The 24,844-nt window shown below is 39.3% G+C and overlaps 1 protein-coding gene across 1 annotated transcript; it reads left to right on the forward strand.

Moving 5' to 3' along the window:
- Positions 1-1,580: 1,580 nt before the first annotated feature.
- Positions 1,581-24,536, forward strand: klhl24a (kelch-like family member 24a). Its single transcript, XM_042497187.1, has 8 exons — positions 1,581-1,830; positions 3,894-4,012; positions 4,105-4,949; positions 7,325-7,509; positions 13,453-13,571; positions 20,689-20,877; positions 22,220-22,408; positions 22,504-24,536. Exons 2-8 carry the CDS (start codon positions 3,938-3,940, stop codon positions 22,702-22,704), a joined length of 1,803 nt encoding a protein of 600 aa, XP_042353121.1. The 5' UTR covers positions 1,581-1,830; positions 3,894-3,937; the 3' UTR covers positions 22,705-24,536.
- Positions 24,537-24,844: the final 308 nt, after the last annotated feature.

A 24,844-nucleotide genomic window follows, 5' to 3' on the forward strand; every position in this document is an offset into this window, starting at 1 on the left:
TCTCTGATTACTCCGTTTTGTTCAGGCGAACTCGTTCAGCAGCTGCCTGGGGGCAAAAACAACCTGCTTTGTGCCATATGCTCACCTGTGCTCATTTCATCCCTGTCTTTAAGCTGGTCTTTGCAAAACAGGGGAGGCACTTCAGATAACTTTTTAGGCACTGGGGGAGGGACTTGTGAGGGACATTCAACTTTAAATGGTCATATTTTGTATTTATTTTAAATACCCTCAGAATCCCGAAACCCGCAAGTGGGTTTGAAAGGCATGTTTTACTTAAAAATCTCCAAAATCACATCATTTATCATAGCCAGAAACTGTGAAACATGGTTATTTATGGTGGAGGGAGGGTCATGCATTTTTTTACTTTTTGTTACTCGGACTCAAGGAAAAATATCTGTAGCTCAGCAGAGGATCATAATATTAAAGACATCAAAGTACAGTCCCTTAAAGACATGGTGCACTGTGGCTGTTACTGGTCCTGCTCTGCGTATATAGTCTGAAGATCTGAACAGTGGTCATCCTGTGACTGAAAAGAAAAAGACAGTATAATGCATGCTCCATTTTTAAAGTGGTGTATGTCACAAAGAAATAAATAAATAACATCATAATCCTCAAAACTCTGATCGCTTGCATTTTTATTACCAGCACTTACTTGTACTTTTACTCTCAGTAATTAAATACATTCAATAAAATATTTATGATATTTTAGTACAAATGCTTTAAGATTTTTATTCAAGTTATATTCTTATAGGTGACTTTAACTTTAACCAAAATCATTTTCTTGTGAGATAAGTGTGTGTGTGTGTGTGTGTGTGTGTGTGCGTACACACACATTTTGAGCAGGCTGTAACATTCAGTGGCGATGATGATGTGTAAAGGGTACAAATCTCCCTTGTACTATGCACATGCTTCAAAACAGTGTCAACTGGGAAAGGGCACTTTCAGGGAACTCAGATGGGAGCTCTCAGAAATATTTTGCAACAGGCTTAAGGAAGTTGTGACATCCTTTGTTCCAACTAAGCTCCTCCTTCCTCCTCACCTGGAAAAAAAAAACGTAGCATGCTGTGTTTCATCCTGTTTTCACGTGTCCTTAAGATCACATTACAGCTGTGTAGTTTTAAGCACCCATACACATAGGCAGTTATGTATGTTTTGGTTTGGCATTGAATGTCGATGTAATAACTAATACACGTTCGTGAAGCTGGCATTTTACACATATGGCAAAGTATATTTAATAACGTTTAACTACAGAATTTACGGTTAATGTGGTCGTACAAACTGTCCTCTACGTGGTAACACAACTAATATCGTAAAACGGCTGTTTTTCTGCGCGTATTGCTCAACAGCTGGCACTTCTTGTTGTGAACTTTTCCTCCCCGAAAAGTTTGTTTGCAAACAAAGGACAGCCACGTGGAGAACGAAAGGCACTCGGGAAGTGTCGTTTCTCATCGGGCAAACGGTAAGCGGCAGCAACCAATTGAACTCGATTACCCATGATGCACCAGCAGCACCAGCTGAGTGGGCGCAGTAGGCTGGATTTTTTTTTCTTTTTTTTTGCGGCTGACAAGTATATATGGGTTCTGTGTTTACTGTTAGCTAGTTACAGCTCTTTGTTTTTGTCATCTCTAGAAAGTCAAAATGTCCCGGCTGTGTAACAGCCTACTTTATGTGCCATAACTATCCGAGGGCAGATATTATAAAAGATACTGATAGACGGTTTCAGGATACAGATTTGTTTTCCTCCATATTTTTTTTTTTTTTTTTTTTTTTAAATTTGTTTTGACCACTTGTAACTGAAGAGGAAGCTTCATCTGGAAACGTCTGCGTAAGGTAATAACTTTTATCGATAGCTAAGGATGCTTTTAATGAGGGTACGATTTCTGAATTTAATATTATTTCTCATTTTTTCGTTAAATTAGTCACAATATATTGGGTAAAGTAACGGCTAAGCTAATGTTTTTTTAGTCTGTTGTCAGGGGCTAACGTTTGGCACGAGGCAAGTCTCCTTTGTCTAATTAACCGCCGCACGCTGTTTTCTGCCTTTTTAGTTTCCTGAAAATACGTACAAATAAACACATCTTACATGGCTTAAAAAAGAAATAATTAAATAAATACTGGGATATAATGCTATATTTAAACGGTTGAATTTTTAAAATAGCAACAAAACAATTGATGTTTATGATGTATTATTTTCTTATAATCCTCTGTTAAATTACTTTATTTCTAATGCATTACAGGATTGGTTTTTTTTAAGCTAAAGAAAATCTGCTTTATTTCGTATTACGTCTTTTGTTTTCATTTTTAATTATTCTATTATACTCCTTCTAAGTGGGTATTAGTCACAAAGTAAAGATTTTGTGCGTCAGACACCTCTGGCAAAACCTGTCCTCTGGTCTGCATGACTTCAAGGAGGTGTTGATGCATGCAAATAACACACGTGAATAGGTTACTGAGGCTGTTGCCATAGTTAAAAATAACTTGAGATAAATGACCTCACTCAAGGAAAGGCCAGACCTGCTGCCAACTTTAACACAAGCAACATGGCCATAGATATGAGAGTTAAAATTTCAAGGCAATATCTTAAGGAAATTGAGAACTGGCTGTCCTAAGTATATATAGTCTTTGTGGATTTGAACAGTCTCATTGGATACATTTGTATTTGTTTTATTTTGCTATAAGGAGAGGTCTTAAGACTACAGGTTAGACACAAACACAAATTATGACTCAAGGTTATCAGTAGCACTGACTTTGCACTTGTTGCTCAAACAGTGATTATGTGGTGCCTGATAGCATCCCTGCCCCCACTCTTCTTTCAAAACAAACCTGACTCAAATATAGGTTTGCCTTCCTACCATTGCTCAACCTCTCTTCCCCTCTGTCTCTTTGTCATCATCCATCTCATGCAGCTCAATGTGCTGCAGGGCACAACTGTTTCTCAGTAGTGATGATGAGCTGGAGGAGCTGTCACGCAGATGTGTGTACAGCTCAGATATTTAATTCCTTGAAACCACTTTTCTTAAAGGGCGATTTCAGTACTTGTCAACCTGGAACCCATGTTTTTTTGTGTCTGAGTGGCTAATGGGAACGACAATTTTTGAAACTGGTCCAGTATTGAATGAGAGTGCTGCAGCCAACAGCAACGAGAAACAGGCTGCAATGTAACATTAAGGGACAATTGTGCACCGTCGATGTACCCTGCATCTGCTTAAGTGCTTGTTTAGCCACTGACAGGCTCAGATTGTTATTATAAGTACCTGCCAACATCATAGTAATTAATCTGACAGGGTAGGACCTCTTTGTTTAAAGAGTAATATCCTTTTGTTTAAGTAGAATCAGCATGGAAATCCAACTCTAAGGCCACCAGACTCCATATAAATAAGGAGTAATTTTATTATTGTGAAACACACTTTATTCAAAGTCAACAGAAACAACAAAACCTTAAAATATGTCTTGATTTTCTTTCCACTGTTCCAACATTCTCCATCTCTTTTTTTTTTTTTTTTTAAAGAAATTGACCCTTAATTCACTCAGTTCGGAGTGAATATATGCTGGGTATATACACACAAAAACTACTGTTTAAGTAAATGGAGTCTGGTGGGTTTGTTGATAGTTATTTTGAAGAAAAAGAAGAAAAAAATCTTATACCACACTTGCATGATTTCCCCAACTTCCATACACATACTTTGTGGCTTTGCTCTGTGAGTGCTTTGTTTTGCTTGTGGAATGTTTTCAATTTGTACTACAATGTTCCAATTAATTTGCTATAATGGATTCATATACTGGCTTTCCCCTCTGACCACATCTGATAGGAGGCCATGATAATTGTATATAGTAATATTTAATGGAAATAAGTGTGGGGTTTTTTTTGTACCAATACTGCTCTCCATTCTCAGGTCATCCTAAAGTTTAGTGAAGGTCTACGGGGAAGGTGGCAGCCATGGTGTTGATTCTGGGCAGAAGGCTGAACAGAGAGGACTCTGGGATCAGAGACTCGCCAGCTGTCAAACGCAAGGTGCTGTCAGACGCTTTCTATCTTTCAGCTTTTGTCTCACAATTCAAAGTCACAAATTATTCAAACTTTGATACACGTTGTTGTCTCTTAAGGTGTTTGAGGTCGACTCCAAAACTTTAGCCAGCCAGGATGTCTTGGACTTCTGTTCTGGCTCATCCCACTCAGAGGGCATCCTGCAGGTATTCAATGAGTTTCGCGACTGCCGCCTGTTCACTGATGTTGTCATCAGCGTACAGGGTCGCGAGTTCCCCTGCCATCGCGCTGTGCTCTCTGCCTGCTCCTCCTACTTCAGAGCCATGTTCTGCAACGATCACCGTGAGAGCCGCGAGATGCTGGTGGAGATCAACGGCATCCTAGCTGAGGCGATGGACTCTTTCCTCACCTATGTTTACACCGGCCGCGCCAAGATCACCACAGAGAATGTCCAGTTCCTCTTTGAGACCTCCAGCCTTTTCCAGATCTACACACTGCGTGATGCCTGTGCCAAGTTCCTGGAAGACCAGCTGGATCCTTGCAACTGCCTGGGTATCCAGCGCTTTGCAGATGCCCATAGTCTGAAGCAGTTAGCCAGTCGCTGTCGCAGTTACGCCCTGGCCAACTTCTCAGAGGTGGCTCAGCATGAGGAGTTCCTTGACCTACGCATAGAAGAGCTAGAAGAGTACACCGGCAGTGATGAGCTGTCTGTTGGTAAGGAGGAGGTGGTGTTTGAGGCGGTGATGAGATGGGTGTACCACAGTATGGAGCACAGAAGGCCGATGCTGAAGGACCTGCTGCACCATGTGCGCCTGCCCCTTCTGCACCCCAACTACTTTGTCCAGACGGTGGAGGGAGACCAGCTCATCCAGAACGCTCCAGAGTGCTACCAGCTCCTCCATGAGGCCAGGCGCTACCACGTGCTTGGAAATGAAATGATGTCACCCAGAACTCGTCCACGCAGGTAACTAAAATGTTGACTGACGAGTTACGAGGAAGGCGACAGATAATTTAGATGTTATCTACAAAAGGAGACAGACAAGGATCTATACATCCATTAGTTCTGTCACTACTTCGTGGAAGTAGTATGACTTGCTTGATTTTTGATTTTGATTTTTATTTCGAACATGTAAAAAAAGGAGCTCATACAAATAAGCAGACAGACAGAAAAAAGTAATATTTACAGACAATGAAAAACATAAAGCAAAAGAAACTGTCAAACACTTAGTGACTTTGTTTACATATTTGCAAACAGAGTGAGAAGAAGTACAAACTTTTTTAATCCCACCCCTTCTTCATAAGTCATGGATTTATAATTAACCACCTTCCTTACTGATCTCAACCTATATTCTAATTGATTTTCCTAAACTTTTCCTAAATATGATTATTTCCTTTTATTTTTTTATACAGTCATTAGTGATATAATATTCCTATCAAAGATATAATTTAATAATTTATATCAGTCAAAAATACTAAATAATTTCTTACATTTTTATCATCATCATATTGACCAGTTGTCTTTTTGTATATAAGCTTATATAGTACACATTGCATATATTGTATATTACATACATACTTGTTAGTTTAAATAAATTCTTACATTATGCTATGGTGCTGTTATATGAGTGATGAGTGAATGATATGTCAACTTTGCCACACACAACTTATGCTTTAAGTTTAACTTATTGATTTATTTTTTTGACAGCCGTTATGTCTTGTTTGGTTAAAACACCTCTTAACACTGTGATGACAGAAGACAGAGTGAGATAAGCAAACATGTCTTTTCAAGCAATTATTTGATCTTTTATCCCACATTGCACAGCTGGAGGTTACTACTTGTGCATGAACTTGGTGCTCCCTGCAGTATTGTTGTTATGTGAGTGTGCATGTGAGTCTGTGTGAGAGTAAGACAGGGAGTGTTATTGTACTGAACAGACAAGTGTGTCATTGACTAAGCAGTGTTTTGTAGCCCTATTTTGAAATGGAAATGATAATGAGGGAGGCAGGGCATACACAGACCGGTTAGCTGGTTGGAAGAAAAAAAAATATGATGCAAGAAACAGCAATCATGAAATGTTGGGTCTTGTTGTCATACCAGCAGTGTAACTCACCTTGCTGTTGTGTTCAGGTTCTGGGTGTCGGCGCCTGTTCACTTTTTACCTATTTACCAAATGTTTCCTGCATTTTGTTTTTGTTTGAAGAGGGACCAGTTGGATGTTACAGTGTATTGTTTGAAAGGGACAAAAGTTGGTGTTGAGTGTTGACTGAAACCGTATGAATGAGAGACGAACCGGACCATATGGCAGCCTGCTGCACAACAAACAGTGCAGCTGTCTTTGTGTGTTAGACAACTGACAACAGTGCCAGTTGTCGGTTATTAAGGCTGTGTGACGTGGTATATATCAGGTGTATTGTGTCAGTTGTCAGTATCCAGGCAGATCTGTGCAGATCAGCAAGCCAATCAGGCAGTTAGCCCGCGCTGTCAGCTTTGTTTGCCCTGAGGGCTAAATCTGCTCCTGCACAAAACAGATGCCTGCTTCTCCCATTTCTTTGTCTACAGCAGCAGGTTTTTTTTGGGGGGGGGGGCCTCTAGATTATAATTAATCACGTGCAAACACACATTGCTAAAACGCTCCTGGGCCAGACTGTCTCATAGAGACATATAATCATGTGACACTCACCTCTGCAGAGGTATGTGGGTGAAAGTGCAAAGAAACGTGTGTCACATGTGCATTTTACAGTGGTATCCGCAATATACTGTCATTTTTTAAAATACAGATAGACCACTGGTAGTCTTCATCTGGTGTCAGTATTTTTAAAACGGAACAATAGAAAAAGAAGCTGCTGTTAATTAGCTCCCCCAAGGAAATGCAGTCATATCTACAGCATCTGTTGAACAGCCAAAGAGGAAAGCTTTGTGATCATGGAAATTCAGCCTAAGTCTAGCCTCAAGTGTGTTTTTGTTGAATTGATTGATACCCTCATTGTAAATTGTACTTTGCCCTCAAGATAAGTGAAGCTGTTCCTGTGGAAACCACCACACTGTTCCTGCCCTGGTACACATTTCTGCCTTCTGTAATTGCAAGTCCCTCATAGTGTTGACATGTATGTTTTTACATCTTCATAACTTTTGTATAGACCTTCAGATATACTGTGTTTTAATGACATGCTCTGCCTATAATCTGTACATTCTTGCCTGGAGCCTCTTAATTCAGACACGCTTGTGATGTGTTTGTATTTTATGTGTTTATATTTTGTAATTGCTCCAGCTGTGGTATCATTTCCCTTCCATCTCTAATTTTTTCTTTGCCTCTGCCTTGTCTTGCCTTGTCTGTGCAGGTCGACTGGCTACTCTGAGGTGATTGTGGTGGTGGGGGGTTGTGAGAGAGTCGGGGGCTTCAACCTGCCCTACACTGAATGCTATGATCCAGTCACAGGAGAGTGGAAATCACTGGCTAAACTCCCTGAGTTCACCAAATCAGAGTATGCCGTCTGCGCCCTCCGTAATGACATTCTGGTGTCAGGTAAGACCCCGCTACATGTGTTACCATTCAACAGCATCAAGGCTTGAAATAAACACCAGACTAACTGCACTTCAAAGTTATCTACCAAAAGGAACCTATTATAAGCATTTGTAGGTTCATACTTGTATTTGATGTTTCCATTAGAACATGTTTACAAGCTTTGATGGGCAAAAAATACTTAGTTTTCATCATACTGTCTGTGCTTGAACACTTGTATTCACTCTTTTTTTGTGAAGGCTCCGTTAAAGGGCCTGTTTCCTTACCCCGATGTTAGCATGAAGCTTCATCTAGCAGTGTAGGATATGTAATGTAAACCTTTGCAGTAGTGTGTCTGGAGCCGATGCCCATATAAAGAAATCAGCTAGAGTAGAGAAAACATCTAGAGTATTTAGAAACGGTATGAAACTTGAAGTTTTGCTCACAGGGATAACTTCTACATAGGTTCAGCTCATTATTCGAAACTTTCGTCACATTTATAAGGAGAATCCTTCTTTGTATCGCTATATAGAAGAGACTAAATAGAAGAGCATAATGGGCCCTCTCTAACTGTGGTAGATAACGTTGTTAGATGCCAATGCTGAATTTAATACTGAATATTGATAAATCTTTATAAAGTTTTGCAGTTTTCCTAGCAAGTTGTCCTTTATTTTTACTATTCAGAACTCAACATAGAGGCTTTTTTTATTTGATTAAAACCACTCTTAGAAATTACGATGATTTTTTTTTCATATTACTCAGTATGATCTTGGTTGTAACAAAGTTCAGTTTCTCTTAATAATAGTAAGATTGTGCCATACCCAAAGAGAAAAAGTCACTAGTGCAGTTTGTAGGGGCATGGTCAGTGTCTTTCTTGGCTCAGCTAGCCAGCAAATCTCCCAGTGGAGTGTCAGGAAGGCCATAGTGGCTGTTTGCCTTGTGTTATTTTTACAGCGATGGCCTGTTTGAGTTGAAGGAAAATATGAGAGTAACATCTGGATGCACACTCCAGGCTCAGTGCTGAAAGGGGCCCTCTTTGGCCAGCTCAGGCCTCTTTCTCTCTCTGTTGGCTAATCATCAGGGTCACAACCTTTTGCATCGATTCAGCAGCTTTCTAGGATCTCCTGTTTGCAACAATCAAACATCCATCTTTTTGATTTTAGATTCCACCAACATGTCGTGATGTGATTAGCTTGGAATAAACCTGAATCTAAGATATTATAACTCTCATTGCTTCCTGGCAAAGCTCCTGCATTTTTGGAACTTAGCATGGGCCAAGTGTGGCGTAAGCCCCCTTTGGTGAAAAAAGATAGATTAAACAAGACAATAGTATTACATTTTACCTCATCTTAGCTGATGAGGTAGTTTCTAAAACTAAACAGTGCTGTGTACAAGATGCACTTCTTTTGGGTTGTTGGATTTAGGGCATGGAGGTTGAGATTTTTTCCTTTCTTTTCCTGAAAATTGTTTCCAAGAATATGCATTGACACAAGTTCAAATATGCCCCCGGGGACTGCTCATGCTTAAACATGCATGATATAAGCTCCCAAACATTACTGGACAAAAACAGCAGTTGAAAGATGAAAAGAAAAGGGGAAAAAAAGAAAAAAAGAGATACAGAGGGAAAAAAGCTCTCCTCTTTAGCAAAGAGTGTGCAGTGTTTTGCTTTTTTTTATGCTCCCACTGTGCCAAGTCCTCACGTGTTCACTATCAATCTACCCTCAAGCGCTGCTTGGAAAAGTCAACACACCCCTCCCCCCGTCTCTCCGTCTCACACACATATTGCTTTGTAGCATGTTATGATCTTTTTTGCCCCAGTTTCTTTTTTGTTGCCCCATCTGCCATAATACAGTTAATCCCCTGTTCGTGGTGTTATTTTAATCTTGCGCTCTCTCAATTACATTCCCACACATACCTCCATTCAGTCTGTCTGTCTGCCCCTCTCCTCACACTGGGAACTGGTGCAAATACCTTGGAGGGCTTCCAGTCTCTAGCACAGCTGCAGTTAGCTGTGGTCTTAAATAGGATGTTGCTCAAATGTGTATATGAAACCTCTTAGGACAGGGACAGGGACAGGGGGCGCTGACTTTCTCACGTAACAACATTGTTATCAGCCTCTTAGATCCAAAGTGAGCATGCATATTTAACAGAGAAATGCTTTGAGTTCAGAAGTAGAGATGGGAATCGCTGTTTTGCTTCAGTTGAGAACCAGTTCCAAATTGTCTGTACCATCGGAATGGTACATTTCCTATCTTATCAATTACTTTTATCGACGCCAGCATGTTTTTTGGACAGTTTGGCATTTCAAAACAATGTTAAACTCATGCGTCATTGCTGCTGGAAAGTTGTAAGGGGAGAGAGTCATGAAAGAAACAATCCAAAATTTTCTTTCATGAAGAAAAATTACAACAGTGATACTTGTAATGTTTGTAAAATGGTCATTTTGAGGGAGGGCCAACACCAGTGGTATGATGAAACATCTGTCTATGCAACTATACTTTCTGTGGCTTACATTCCAGGGGTGCCATATATTTGACATACAACACACGAGTGCTTCCTAACTGAGCAGCATGTAGGTTACTGAGGGCAAACATTATATGTTATAATAACATCAGCACCACGCAGGCAGGCTGAACAGATTTTTTCTTTGACTTAGAAAACCTAATTGAAAACAAACACTGTACAAATACTCTCTCATTTCATCCACTCAGTGTTTGGACTCAGAGATAATAAAGCCAGTGTGCTGATGCTTAAAACCTGTATAGGCCTGCTATTTTTCACACAGAAAATTGATCAGGAATCAGTAAGTGAATAAATCAACAGGGTTTGTACGAGGTGGTTGCGGTGTTTGCAAGTGCTTGAATTTGTCTTGAATTTGCCTCAGTCATGGATTACACTGAAAATCATTTCAACTCTTGAAAAAGTAGAGTAGAACAGAATGATGAATTATTTTATGAAACTTATTAAATCAGTGTTTTAAACCTTTTTGTCCTGAACAATGCTTGCATGCCTGAATAATTAACCAGTTATTGATGAGTTAATTTTAGGTCCTGGTAGCATGTTTGCTCCATTTATGACTTTCCACAATTCTCTTGCAACAGACGGTTGTGGAATAAACAATATAACTCCTGAAAATACTAAGTAAGTACTTAAAAGTTCTTGAATTTGACTTGCCCCTGTCTGTGCGAACACTGAATAAAGACTTGGACCAATAAGCAGAATCTACAATGAAACTGGAGTCAGTTAAATCTTATCGGTTCCCATCTCTGTTCAGGAGTATTTCAGATGAGAGATCTCAATTATGTTCTGATCTCGAAAGATATACCACGTCTTGTTTAAATGTGGTTGTCTTTGCTTCACATTTGGACAGTGTCTTATTTTAAGGAGTAAGTCATGTGTGTTTGCCTCATGCATAACAAAGAAGGGCACGTCATAGTAGCAAGTAGCCTGACTTCTTCAGATGCCTTCTCAGACAACAGGAATGTCACAACACACTGAACTAGATCATTTGCATTTAGCAATGAGACTGCATATAACTGTAAACATACGTAACCCTCAGAAATCTGTCACATAAATCATATAGGGACCTCTAAAAGTCACTGCCTCTTGTTCCTTAAGAACAGTGATTAGCAGCAGTGGACCCACCACCCCCTTGAGAGCCAGTAGGACTATAGTTTTTGGTGAGCAAAGACCGTCTTCTGAAGGTAGTAGTTCTTTTAACAAGCTTTCTAGGTTTGCGAGGCTCCGTTTGAAGTGGTTCGTCCTCTATCAACGTGTCTTCTTAATGCAAATCTTTAAAAACGGAAGCCTGAGGCAGGGCAGGAGACTGTCTGGCTCTTTCACTATCCAGCAGATTATCGAGCAGACACATGCTGCGACTAACTCCCTCCCCATGTCTCCTTTTGTGCTGCAGTATGATTTAAAACGACAGAGCATTAATTAGCTTACATTACCTGTCTATGGCCATTGCTGTTTAAATAGATGGCCTTTCAAGGAGGTGTTTTTTTTCTTTTGTCAGGATGAAACACATGCCTACCCACCTGTCCATCAGCTCGCTTACAATAGACAAAAAACTCCTGCTTTGTTTGCATGTGAGGAGACCTAGACACCTTTGTTTACACTGGCAGCTTTTCTTTATGCCTTTTACCATTGCTCCATAACCACCCACATGTTCCCTGTACAAAGAAACACCCAATGGCAGTTTGCAGACATTACCACAACAACTTGAGAAATTGTTTTATTTCAGTTTCAGGAGATTAGCATGCATTAATGCCTGTTGTTAGGAAGGAAACTGCTCTCCTCTGAAGGGATAAGTGTGAAGGCAGCAGTGTTCTCATTAATTTTATTTTGTGTATTTTACTACTGATATCACCACCATGTGATCAATTTAAGGCCCAGTGTGACATAACACATATTGTCACTGACTGTTTATGTACTTTTGTACTGTTGGTATCTATGCGACATCCGTCCTTCAAGATATACTGTACTTCTCCTAAACTTATTGTTGGATAAACGCCAGTAGAAAACTGCTACTGGACACAATAGCAATGCAGTGGTCACAAAATTCACCACGTTTTTTAAATGGCTTTTAGATTATATTATATTTCTTCTCTTTGAAGAAATATGAAACATTTTTTGTAGATTTTGATCTCTTAACCTACATTTCATCACAAATTTATCTGTAATCCATGCTAAAAAGTTAGCCTGTACCACTTATTGTGTTATTGAAAGATCAGTTTGGATTTTCCCTCAGTCTGTGGAGGATCAGCAGACAGGTGCTTGTGTGTGTGTTTGGTGTTGGTGGTGGGGTTATTGAGAGAGAAAGAAGGCACATGTCAGGACTTGTTAGAATACATGTCTGGGTCACACTTTAGCCTGGTGGGTGCTTGTAATAATTCTCTAAATTCCTAAAGTACATGTTTGCCCAGAGACAACCGGAGTCAGTCATACTGTAGTAGTAGAAGTCATGCTGTAGCTCTGTTAGCTGCAAAAGACTCTCACAATGGCGTGTTTGGTTGACAAGAATCATTTAAGAATGAAAGTTGATGGTTATTCCCCACCTTTGCATACATAACGAAACATTATACGTGTGTTTGTGAATGTGTATCTTTAAATAGCTAACCTGCTTTATGTTTGATTATGTGTGTGTGAGGGAAAACCTTTTATTCGCTGAGTGAACTCTCAAGACCTAGCTCAAGTCAAAGTCAGATAAGACACTAATTATTCTTCAGGAGATAAAGCATTACTTTTACATCAACACACCATCCAAAGCTGGCTGCTCACCAGTAGCTCAGTATATTTATAAACTTCTCATTTATATCAGATCAACTGGGTCACAAATGATGAAGCAATGGCTAATTTGTGTAATGCTAAATGTGAAAATGATCTTAAAGGCATACTTTACTCCCCAACTTATAATTTTTATATCAATTACTCACCCCATCATACACTGAATTTGGGTTTAAAACTTTGTTTTTCGGTGAGTGAAGTTTTGATGAATTAAAGTCATAGGGGGCCCTTTTTAACAACAGCAAAACTATATCAAAACATCCATTTAAAAACTCTCACACACCTTGCGCAGAGTAATCCAAGTCTCATTTGCCAAGCCAAATGCTCAGTACTTCCCAAACACATGCATTTTCACGAAAGTGTTACTATTGAAAACACTTCTACATAATCAGTCTCATGCACGGACAAGTCGTGTGCCAGCACTGTTTATGCTGGCGTGATGTTATAGTTTTTCTGTTGTTAAACGCAACCCCATTTTACTCATCAAGAATTTTCTCCATTTTTGGATTCTTTATTCACTGTTGAAGCATGTGAGAAAAAAGTTTGGTTCACATATTCAGTATAACACAGGGGGAATAATTAATATACAAACGATCATTTGGGGAGTGAGGTATTCCTTTAACTACTGTCTTGAATATTAACTGTTGTCTGGCGTGGTTGTCTTTTGGTTCTTTTTAGGTGGTCGTATCAACAGCAGGGATGTGTGGATGTATAACTCCCAGCTCAACCTGTGGATCAGAGTGGCTTCTCTCAACAAGGGCCGCTGGAGACACAAGATGGGCGTCCTACTGGGCAAGGTAAGGAGGGGGAGCAGGATTCATGCATTTGTATTGTGCATGGTTTCCCCACCACGTATGCTTTGGATGTAGAAGTTGATTTATAGTTCAGTGTTGGATTTCACACGTTGATAGCAGCTTCACAACTTTAGACAGCTGTGTCTTATATTATTGTAGCCTCTCGTATACCACAGAGTAATAACATTCTTTATTTACTATATGATATAGTGCAACTATGGCACCATGCTCTCAAAATATCACAAAATATGAGGATGAATAAGTGATATCAAAATACACCCCAGCTAGCCATTTACCATTTAAGTGGTGTCCATAAGGTATGTTGTGGCCACCTTAGCATGGACACATGGTTACATTTTTAAAAAAGTAGAATCATAGTAACTACGGTGGAGCTACAGAGGTTACATGCATGGCTCTGTTGCTGCGGCGTTACCCCCAAAAGGGCTGTGAATTAGCAAGAATCTGTGAAAACAATTTATGGCACATTTCAAGGGTTACGATTCAATATATCACGATATATTGTGTTAGGCAAGCAAGCTGATACATTCCAATGTTTTTTAATCCTAGAAAAACCCATAAAGAACCCACTGACAAATGCATAAAATCAGAGTTAAAAAGGTTAATTTTCCATGCAATCAGCACAGTGGGATCTGCATTTTTATTTATCTGTCTCTGCAACACACAAGCGATATGTTACATTGAAGTAGAAGAGTCAAATGGCTGAAAATAGATTACAACACTGCCATTTAGTCATCTGGGGGGTTTAAACATAGCACAAAATGAATCACTGCCACGAATCTTTGCATGTAAACTATTAATTAAAAACCAAAACAGTGTTTTGAAAATGAAAAAAGGATCATAAAACATAAAACAATATCACGATACTCAAGTATATTCATGTTTTTATACATCCCCATTCCTAATAAAATAGTGGCATACTTTTAATAATGCCACCGTTTGGTTTCTCAGTAAAATCTGATTGTGTACTGATTGTGTACCTATTGTGTACTAAAATTTAAGCCATGTGTGCTTCACAGGAAGAGGACAATGTCTTTATTACCTGATTGACTTGATTTACCCGAGGTAAAGCATGAGGAAGTGGACATTTGCAAAACAAGAACTTTCATGGAATAGCCAGCTGGAAAGCTCCCAAGTAGCTTTTTGAGTTTTTGTCACATACCTTTCACAGTTATATGTCTCATCCCCCTGTTGCATGCACTCTGCAGACTTGAAGGATTTTTTTAAACACACAAGGGGCTTTGCATACTTAATGATGACTGACATTGTGTATCTAGTCTTAACTTAGACATAAGTGACTCATCGGCAGTTGCAGAAACATTCACATTTGATTATTTCCTTGTTTCTGCTTATCATTATTCCTCTGTGTTGGTGTATGTGGACACATTGTGACAACGAGCAATATTCTATCATTTCTGTGTATGACGCATCCGTTTGTTGCCTCAGGGTTTGTAAACGACTGGTGCCAGCTCTTCTCACACATCCTGGATACGTAAGAGCAGATTCAATAGCAAGAAGGAAGTTTGCCTTATTTAAAACCACCATAAAAACAAGTTCCTTAGATACTGGAGTAGTGCAGCTGTTTCACCTATTAGATACCCCACAAATGGAAATAAAGAACAGATTCAGATTTAGACAACTTTTTTATCCTAGAAGGGCAGTTCAGTTTTACAATCTACCCCGACTGCACACAAACTCACAGACAGAAGCAAGCAGCAATCAAATGTCAGAGAGATCAATACATGGGCAAAGATGCACACTGGCACCTCGTGTGGTCCCGTGCATACTGACTCAAAGGAGGATCATGCAGAATAATTAAAAACTCCCAACAAACATCATCATGTAGTTACTCCTGCAAATTTGCTTCTCTGTTATATCTCTTGTGATAATTTCATATCCTCGTTTGACTGTTTTTTATTTACACATAATGTGAAGGACAATGGCCTAAAATCCTTCCAGGAAAAACTTACTTTCCTCAGGCAGCATATTACAGGACATAACTAAAGTTACAGCTCATTTTCAATTATATGTCAGATAACCTTAGCCACCTAAACTATATCTCAACTGTCAGATTAAAAACAGAGATCTGACACCAATATGGTTCTGTTATTTGAGTAAATTTATTTTGTCTTCATGTGGCCTGATCATTAATCCTCGATTGCCGCTTTCACTCTTGAGCTGTTACTATTTATGGTCTCTAGTACAAGGCCAGGTGGACATTCCTGTTTGAGGGCGGTGGGAGTTTATTGAACGTTTGCCAGCACCTCACACTTCCAAGTTAAGCTTAGGCCACTTGCGCGTATCATGTTCTATGTGTGTCTGCATAATCACATAGGCTTGTAGTGGCCATACATAGCTGTGAGATTCCCAATGAGTCTGTAAACTTACACTGGGTTTGCATACGTAGGCATAATTGAGCACACTTACTCTGTAAATATATACCGTAAGAGGCTGTTTAAGGTCCTGTGGCACTCTACATCCTGTTTACAAGAGGAAACTCTGTCATTAGATAAAATAACTATTTTCCTAACCTGAGAAATGTTTGTAACCACAATCGCATGTATGACAATTGCATGTGTACCCTTCTTATCCTTTGTACCCCATGAAAGGTTTCTGAACTGTTATTATCTGTCATTACTGTTGCGTAAAGATGGCCATTGATAGTCTTTGTTGAAAGCAGGCAGAGCATAAAGAGACTCCCGCTAAGACACCACTCACAAACTCACGTGTTTGTTTCAGTCTTTATGTGCACAAGTATGCACGCTTGTATACACACACAAAGAGCATTGACACAAGTCTTGGAAAGCTTTGGGCTAGAAAAGCACTTTTTTTAACTTTATTTACTTTGTCAGTAAAGGCCCCTGACTCAGAAGGGGGCTCCTGTCATCTGCAGAAAATCTGCAGACATACTTTTTTCTTTTTTCTTTTTTTTTTTTGGAGCTCTGCTTGTGGGCAGTCTGTATCAGATTTTCTGTGACTTGCAAACAACACCCAAAATGCTTAGTTGCCTTGCCACAGAAACAATAAACACATGTGCAGTGTGTTCAAACTACACACAGGTCCTCCACAACAGTGAGGTAATCAGCTGGAAGGGTCACACGCTGGCTATAAAAGTCAGTAATTAACTCCAAAGTGAGTCATGTGTCAAGTTAAAAACAAGACTAACCCAAATGGCTGTCGTTTAACTTGACTCTTAAAGTTATAGAAAATGAAAGGCAGTCTAAACTTGGCAATCTGCAGCTGATGTAATGCTATCATGCAAAATTGAGTTAATGCTAAAAATAACACGGCATATTTCTTTTCAGTGTCATATCTATTTCTATACATGCGTCTAAAGCCTGCAACTTAGACATAAACCCTTTAGAACCTGGATCGACATCAGTCTTGTTTTGCTGCGTTCAGACACCTTTTACAATCTATTTAAAACTTGGAACCTTACAAAACGTTTCATTTCCTTTGAAAACATGGGGAAAAGGCTATGAGTAACTTAGCGTGAAATGTCTGGCAAATTGCAAAAAAACTGATTAAAGGTCACAAAAAATGACCTGGCAATTACCTTTGGGAAAATTGTTAGATATTATCAAAAGAAAGGGAGGTGAATGTCCAGAAGACTTTATTTATATTTTTTATTATTGTATATTGAAAAAATTATGTTATTTTACTTTATTTTATTGAAGGTATTTTTCTCTCACGTAAATTCATGTAATCCTAAAACTTTTTACTAATTTCTTGCCAACTCTTTGGCCATGTCTTGTAAAGGTGCTCCTTGCCTTCTTCCCATGTTTTAGAAAGAAATCAAGCCATTTTGCTTGGGTTTCAAAGGGTTAAACTAGCAGGACATTACACACAACGTACAAGAGGCAGAGTTTCTTTGTTGAAAAACACATTCCTCTGAGATGTTAAATCCCAGGAGAGGCTCTTGTCTGCCACCACTTCCTGTATCTGTCACACACATGTGGTTTCATCCGCTCCTTTGTCCTCCCCATCTCATATTTCTTCTTCCCTTTTATTTTACAACGATTTTTTTTGTAAGTCACCTCATCATGTGCCAATCTTAATTTCTCTGATACTTCTTTGTTTTATCATTTATCCTCAGAACTCTGCTGTCCGTGGTAGTTATCCCATTTCATTTCCTCGTATCTTTTCACAGATTGGTCAGGGATGCTTTTGGTTATGTTTTCATTCCAGGCTGTGACTACCCTCTTATCAAAAACATACAGAATCTGTCTCTGTAGGATGTATCTGTTGTTGTTGTTTTTTTTTTCATTTTTCTTCAGAATTCAGTTCCCCCTCCTCCTGAGTTTGCACCCAGTCATTTCCTCATTCTGTCTGTAATTTCCCCTTTTGATGTGCAGCTTATGCTCCACTTGCATGGAGAAACACAGCTGAGTGTTGTAAACAAGCCTGTACAACAGCATGTATGCAAGTTCGTGCAAAGGGCCTCAACACTAACTTCCACTAACTCAAAATCTGCATATTCAGTTGGCCAATATATCTTCTCACTTGCACATATAAGAACACCTACATTTGTCTTACCTTCCTTTTCCTACATCTATTCACTTAATCAACCCTATGTCTGAACTTCTGAAGGGACATGAATACAGGAACACTCACACTTCTCATCTCAGTGTCCTGTTGGACTGATCTTGTTTCCATAGTAGAATCAAAAATAGGTCACCACTTGTTTTCCTCTCACTGTTGTGGCTGCACTTGGTGACGGCTGTTCTCATCTATCACGTTTCTCTTTTTTTGTCTCTCTCTCTCTGTCAGTCTGTCTTTATCTTTCTCTCTGTGGCGTTTCCCCCCTGAAGTCCTCTTTGTTTCTCTTGTGGTCACTACTTCTCACCTCTCTGCATGTTGACAGTTAATCAATCAGCTGTTGCCAGTGTCTGAACGTGGTCATAAAATAAGCAGTGAATGTGCTTGTTCAGTGCTTAGCAAACGTGTTCTCAGTGAGTCATGAATCATGTTTGGCTTAGTGCTTATGTGATAGCCACAAAGCTTGAGTCATATAGAGTGTGTGCTACCATTATCGAGCTAATGTGGAATGTGCCCATACTGATGCACTTACACTTTCACACTGTATCCAAACCATATGGAGTGTTTTATCGAGCAATGGCGGAGTGGTGAGGGCGAAAAGAAAAGTGTGAGCCCTCCCAACCCCATCTCTCCAAACAAACTAGTGTCTGGATATCCTCAGTGGTGTGTTAAAGGGTCAGTTCACCCAAGTCAAGTTTCTCGTTTACCTTTAGTGTCCCCATTACACTGAGAAATCAACAGACCTAAACAGTTTCCATAGGTGCTCTTCCAATTCACAGTAAGGTCTGGGGAATATCCAAAATAACCAGTGTGTTGTTTATTGAGAAGGAAGAAATCTCCAGACCTGAGCAAATAAAACCCATGTGTCTTAAAATTACATGAAATCATCCTGTTCCTGAACTGCGGTCAATCTGTCAAACTCTGCAGCGCTGATCAAATATGAAACAAAGTTGTGTTATGCATTATCTATTTCTTGCCACAAGTGTTTTCTGAAACATATTTTAGTGTACTGTTTATCTGTAAAAGGAGTGTAAAAGTTTGCTTCAGAGGATGGGCAGTGCTTTGTCTGTTTTCAACATGGGAGCAAGGTCATAAAATATATCTTTTATGACTAAACAGTACACAAAAATATATTTTGAAAACATTTGAGGTAAAAAAAATTGTCAATACAATTATTAATATTTGATCAGTGCTGCCTAGTTTGACAGGTTGACCACAGTTCATGTTTTTAGTGGCTTGTTTGAACAACAACTCAACTTATTGGTGTCAAAATATTTAAGCTAGGCTGTGAAGTATCAAAGGAAAGAAATATTAAATACTTACAGTATGTGCTGGTTTACAGACTGCATGTTTATACATTTTAAACGATTAATGTGTCCTTCAAGTGCAACCGACTCTTGAAAATACCATCAGATGCACCAAGAGTGGGCAAAGGAACATGACTTTTTTTCACAGATTATCTATGTATCTGTGCTGTGTGGATAAAATGACAGTTTCAGCAAATATCACAAAAAGTTATTTTTTTATAAAAGTTACCTACTGCAGCTTTAAATTAGCTTTAACTTACACACCATCTCCATTTCTGGCAACAAATACCTGCATTTAACATTTGCTATTAACTGTATCAACACAGAGCATAAAAATACATAAACACATTTAAGTTGGTCTACTTAGTCTTTGAATTATATTATGGCAGCTGCCCTCCAACAAATGTTGCCTTCTTTTGCCTGTTGTTGTCATTGAAATCACACTAATATAGAAACACCAGAGACTGTTATCTTGAACCACCACCTCAGATGTTAAGATAAAGAGTGTGGGGTTTTTATCTTTGCATCAACTTGGCAGTTAAAAAGGCGGCAGTGCTTTAAATTAGTCCAGGTGCAGAATGCAAATAACAATGTGCTCCATCCACTTCTGCCTTTTTGTTCCCTCCATTTTTCTTTGTCTCTTTGTGTCTCTCCACCCCCCTCTCTCTCTTTCCTCTGCACTTGTTTATGCTTGAGATTTTTTTGGAGAGACAGGAACAGCCCGAAGGTCTTCTGTTGCATAAGGCCAGGCTGTTGATGAGCAGTGCTAAGCTTATAATCAGTAATGTATTCTTGACACGGGATCTCCTTTCAGTTATTGAGGAAGTAGAAGTTAATATGAATCTCTACCTGCCACCCCACCCCCCCCCCCCACAATAAAAAAGCAATTTATCAGCCATCTTGGAAGTCAAAACCACTGACTGATTATATAATTTTGAATTTTAAGTCATACTTAGCAGCTAGGACTGAGACAACGGCGCTTGTTCCCAGTCGCAGTACGTCATCCTTCATCTGTACCTGATAGACTGGTTCTCTAAGTGCTGACATACAAACTGTTGTTTATACTCATGAACTGGTAAGTTTAAGTACAAAAATCGCTCTTTTAGTGAATGTATGTGTATGTAAATTAATATCATACTTAAACACAACTCATAAGTTCCCTAACTCTCATTTTCATAATCTAACTCTTTGTAAAAAGCTTATGGCTCTAAAGTGCAACTCCTCTAATCCAAATATGTTTGTGTGTCTGCCCTCAGGTCTATGCTGTAGGTGGCTACGATGGGCAGAGCCGCCTGAGCAGTGTGGAGTGTTACGACTCCTTCTCCAACCGCTGGACAGAGGTGGCTCCCATGAAAGAGGCGGTCAGCTCTCCGGCCGTGGCCAGCTGTGCTGGCAAACTCTTTGTCATAGGAGGAGGGCCCGACGACGACACCTGTTCAGATAAGGTGGGAAACAGATGTGTGCTCCCCCATCCACACACTTAAAGCACACTGTGATGACAGCTGAGGTGGTTTTTGTCTTGGATAACTAGTTTTCAGTTATTATACCTTAGAAATAAAAGGGAGTTTTACTAGATGTTTTTAGTAGGCTGTCTGAACAACAACTCAACTTGTTGGCAAAATATTTAAATTAGGCTTTGAAATGTCACAGGAAAGAAATATTGAATATGTACTGTATGTGCTTGTTTACAGACTGCATGTTTATATATTTTTAATGATTGATGAACACTGATATGATACTTAAGCTCCTCTCTACTTGAAACTAAAGGAACAAAGTAACCCTAGTCAACTGTTACAGCCTACCACTGAAAGATAAAACTTTCCTTGATAAAATAAAACATCCTGAGTCACCAATAACAGGTGACTGAACATATGTGGCCTCTGGCCTTTTACACCAGGTCAGTCTGGTTCATCCTGATTAAGCTTGTTGTACTGCTTCAGTTGTATCCTGATCATGGTGTCCATGCCTATTTTTAATTGTGCAGTATTTCAGGTTTGATTGATGATAATGAGTCACTGATGGAAACTCATTTACTTAATGAGATGATAGTGACGTGCCGTGGCATGACGATGATGTAAATAGGGAATGAATCAGGAAAGAGAAAAACACAGAAGGATAGGACAGACCAGTGAGATAATGTGTCAGCTGTCAGGATGTGCGAGCAGTGCAACTGTATAATAGTGTGTTTAGATCAAGAATGATATGCTACCTAGGGATGGTTTCATCATGTTTTGAGTGACAGTTGCTGCTGGTAATAAACGGAAGACATCAGCATTCACAGGAGTAGAAACATTTTTTTCCTCCAAGAAATAGCTGGTTTGTTTATGTCTGTGCTGGCTAGAAAACATGCATCCACAGGCAAAAGCAGTCTGATAGGAGTTTACACAACATGGCTGATTATTTGTTCCTTGCTCTTTGTGGCCGGAAGGGACTGGAGTTCATGCTCCCTTCAGTTCCTTCAAGCTACTTATCTCTGGAGTCTCCAAACAGCGTCATTCACATCGATCCTAAAGGTCCTGGAGTGTGTTGTTCACTATAGCTGGAGTCAGAGACAACACTGTTTGAATTGGAAGGAGGATATTTTAAAGAGATGTGGGTGAGAAAATGCTTGGATTGTATGCAAAACCACATCGAGTCAAACTCAAGTCAGCCCACAGAGCAGACAGCCAGTCAAACCACAGATATTTCCTTTTTTTTAAAACTATTTTCCCACCAGATGGAGTCTTTTCTCTTCTCTCTTGTAACCACAATAAAACACAACTAACCACATGTAACTGTTTGTTGCAGGTTCAGTGCTATGATCCAGAGACAGACTCCTGGTTACTGCGAGCCAACATCCCCATCGCTAAGCGCTGTATCACAGCAGTGTCCCTCAACAACCTGATCTACGTGTGCGGTGGTCTCACCAAGTCCATATTCTGCTACGACCCAGCAGAGGACTACTGGATACATGTGGTTCACACCTTCAACAAACAGGTAATTAAATGCAGATGCTGAGCACTCGAGGAACAAACTCTCTGACTTCAAGAATCCTCTGAAGCTGCAACCCCTTGATTTCTTTCTTCCTGCAGGAGAGCTGTGGCATGTCAGTGTGCAATGGGAAGATCTTCATCCTCGGCGGCAGAGGCGAAAACGGTGAAGCGACAGACACCATCCTGTGTTACGACCCGGCGACGGGCATCATCACAGGAGTGGCAGCCATGCCACGGCCAATCTCCTACCACGGCTGCGTCACCATCCACCGCTACAATGACAAGTACCACAGGCCCTGACCATAAGCAAGCACACGCACGCAAGCACACACACACACACACACACACACACAAGAACTTAAACTCTTTGAAACGTAAGCTCTTCAAGTTTACCCCATGCACAACACAAACACAATCACACATTTCTTTTTTACCCACAGTGCCGTTGAGCTAATTTATTTTCTCACAGCATCATGTAGCAATACTCACTGTGGTGCTGTGAATCTTTTGCTGTTATAACCCCTCTGTGGAAACGCTCAGTGGTTGAAAATACTGATGACTTCTCTGTAACCTGAGCTAATGTGGAGTCAAATTAATGTGGCAGATGTGCCTTGCATTAGTAATAACTGCACAAAGTTGGGAAGTAATGGATCAGATACAAAATTAGAAAGAAACGTATTTTAATAACAGATTACCTGTCGAAAAAATAAATAGATAGACAGTAAAAAAATAAAAGTATAAATTAGAATTCGAGATTTATTTGTAACCTTAGGACCAGATATCTTTGGTAACATATTCAAAACTCAGTGTTCCCTTAGTTATATTTTCACAGAGCTTTCAACCATATGTCATCACCTGACCTTAGCACGGTACTTATGTCTTGAAGAAACTCTTGGGCAAACCAAAATAAAAACTCTGTAAAAACAGGCTCCATATGCACCGACCTCAAAGAACACAAAAGAGCTTCATCATTGATTGGCATATTATATATCAAAAAGATATGATGCCATTTCGAACAGCTGACAAACCTGGCTTTTACTTTGTTTTTCACTAAAAAGGATATTCACCAAAAAAAAGATACATGCCCTATCAGTGAAGCAATAAAGATATTTGTGTCTTTATTAAATGTAAGGTAGATTGATTCCAGCATGTTTTAATGTCACTTTAAGTTTTAGTTTTAAGCACATTCTAATCAATATGGTGATATCGTAAACTGCAATTATTTTGGTCAGTATAATTATGACATTAAAATGTTATTGTTAAATTTTTATTGCTCCATGACTTTTCTTGACCAAGTTCGAATTTACTGAAGTAAGCCATGGCATATGGTTAAAAACGTAGTTAAGAGCTAAGTAAGTAAATGTTAGTTCAGGATAATTGACTAATTGATAATTGATCATTTTTCAAGGAAAATTTAACACCAAAGTGTCTAAATGATAATGTTTAAATTGTCTGCGTACTTAATTAAATGTTTTATGGACTTAATACTAACTAAAAGGTCTAAAACTCCCAACAGTGGCAATGAGTTTTCAGAAGTGGTTTTGTTATGGTACTGATTACAAGCAGGTAATAAGTTTGAAAGTCTGCCTCCCAACACTGCGCTTTTATTACTGTGCAAAGTCACCTTCCCCCGAGATCTAGATTGCTGATGAGCTGAAATGAACTCAGATTGTGCTGATGAACAAAAACAAAGCCTTCAGGCATAAAATTGAAAAACAACCATAAAAAAAACAAAAAAAGAAAGAGCCCAAATGATCTGCCAGCAGAAGAAAGATGTAAAAGAAAAAATGAGCAGCCAGGTCAGATTTCTACCCACTGCACTCCATGCAGATATATACAGACAGTACAGCACGGTGCCATTAAAGAGCAATAAAAAGCACTGTCCTCCATTTTTAAACTCTTTTTCTTGATACTAAAAAGACCTCATAAAAATGTGGTAGACAGTCAGCCAGCTGCTCTCCGCAATATCAGTGGTCATAAGTACAAGTTGTTCTCACCCGTTGACTCACAGCGGAGTTATGAGAGGAGATTAAAAAAAAACGGAGGTTGTGCCAAAATGGCTTTGCCCTCTTTGTTTCCCTTTTCTTTCACATCCCTTCACTTGTCACCCAGTTTCACTTCCCATGTGCATTTCCCTTTTCCATCCCCCAGCTGTTCAATCACCTCACATTTTGATATCTCCTGTAAAGCATTATTTTGCTCCATTTTAATTATTATTACACTCATTACTGACATTTTATTTTTTATTTTTTTAAGTTATACTTGTTTGTCTTTTTTTTATAATTGGATGTTTACTGTATTATAAGTAGCTTTAGTGTGTCTATTTCATATCAATGTTAGTTCATTGGTGTACTGGGCTTGCGGGTGGTTTTGTAGATGTGAGAAGCTTTTGTGGATCAAACTCGAAGACTGCTCTGAATAAGTGGTGTGCATGTTGGGT

The sequence above is a fragment of the Plectropomus leopardus genome, chromosome 12, assembly GCF_008729295.1.
Source record: "Plectropomus leopardus isolate mb chromosome 12, YSFRI_Pleo_2.0, whole genome shotgun sequence".
In the NCBI taxonomy this organism is placed as follows: domain Eukaryota; kingdom Metazoa; phylum Chordata; class Actinopteri; order Perciformes; family Serranidae; genus Plectropomus; species Plectropomus leopardus.

What these genes read in the sequence shown, in the direction of transcription:
- klhl24a (XM_042497187.1), top strand. Translation starts at nt 3,938, where the DNA reads ATGGTGTTGATTCTGGGCAGAAGGCTGAACAGAGAGGACTCTGGGATC. An exon ending in CGCCAGCTGTCAAACGCAAG is followed by an intron (nt 4,013 to 4,104) that starts GTGCTGTCAGAC and finishes TTGTCTCTTAAG; the next exon opens with GTGTTTGAGGTCGACTCCAA. An exon ending in ACGACACCTGTTCAGATAAG is followed by an intron (nt 20,878 to 22,219) that starts GTGGGAAACAGA and finishes TGTTTGTTGCAG; the next exon opens with GTTCAGTGCTATGATCCAGA.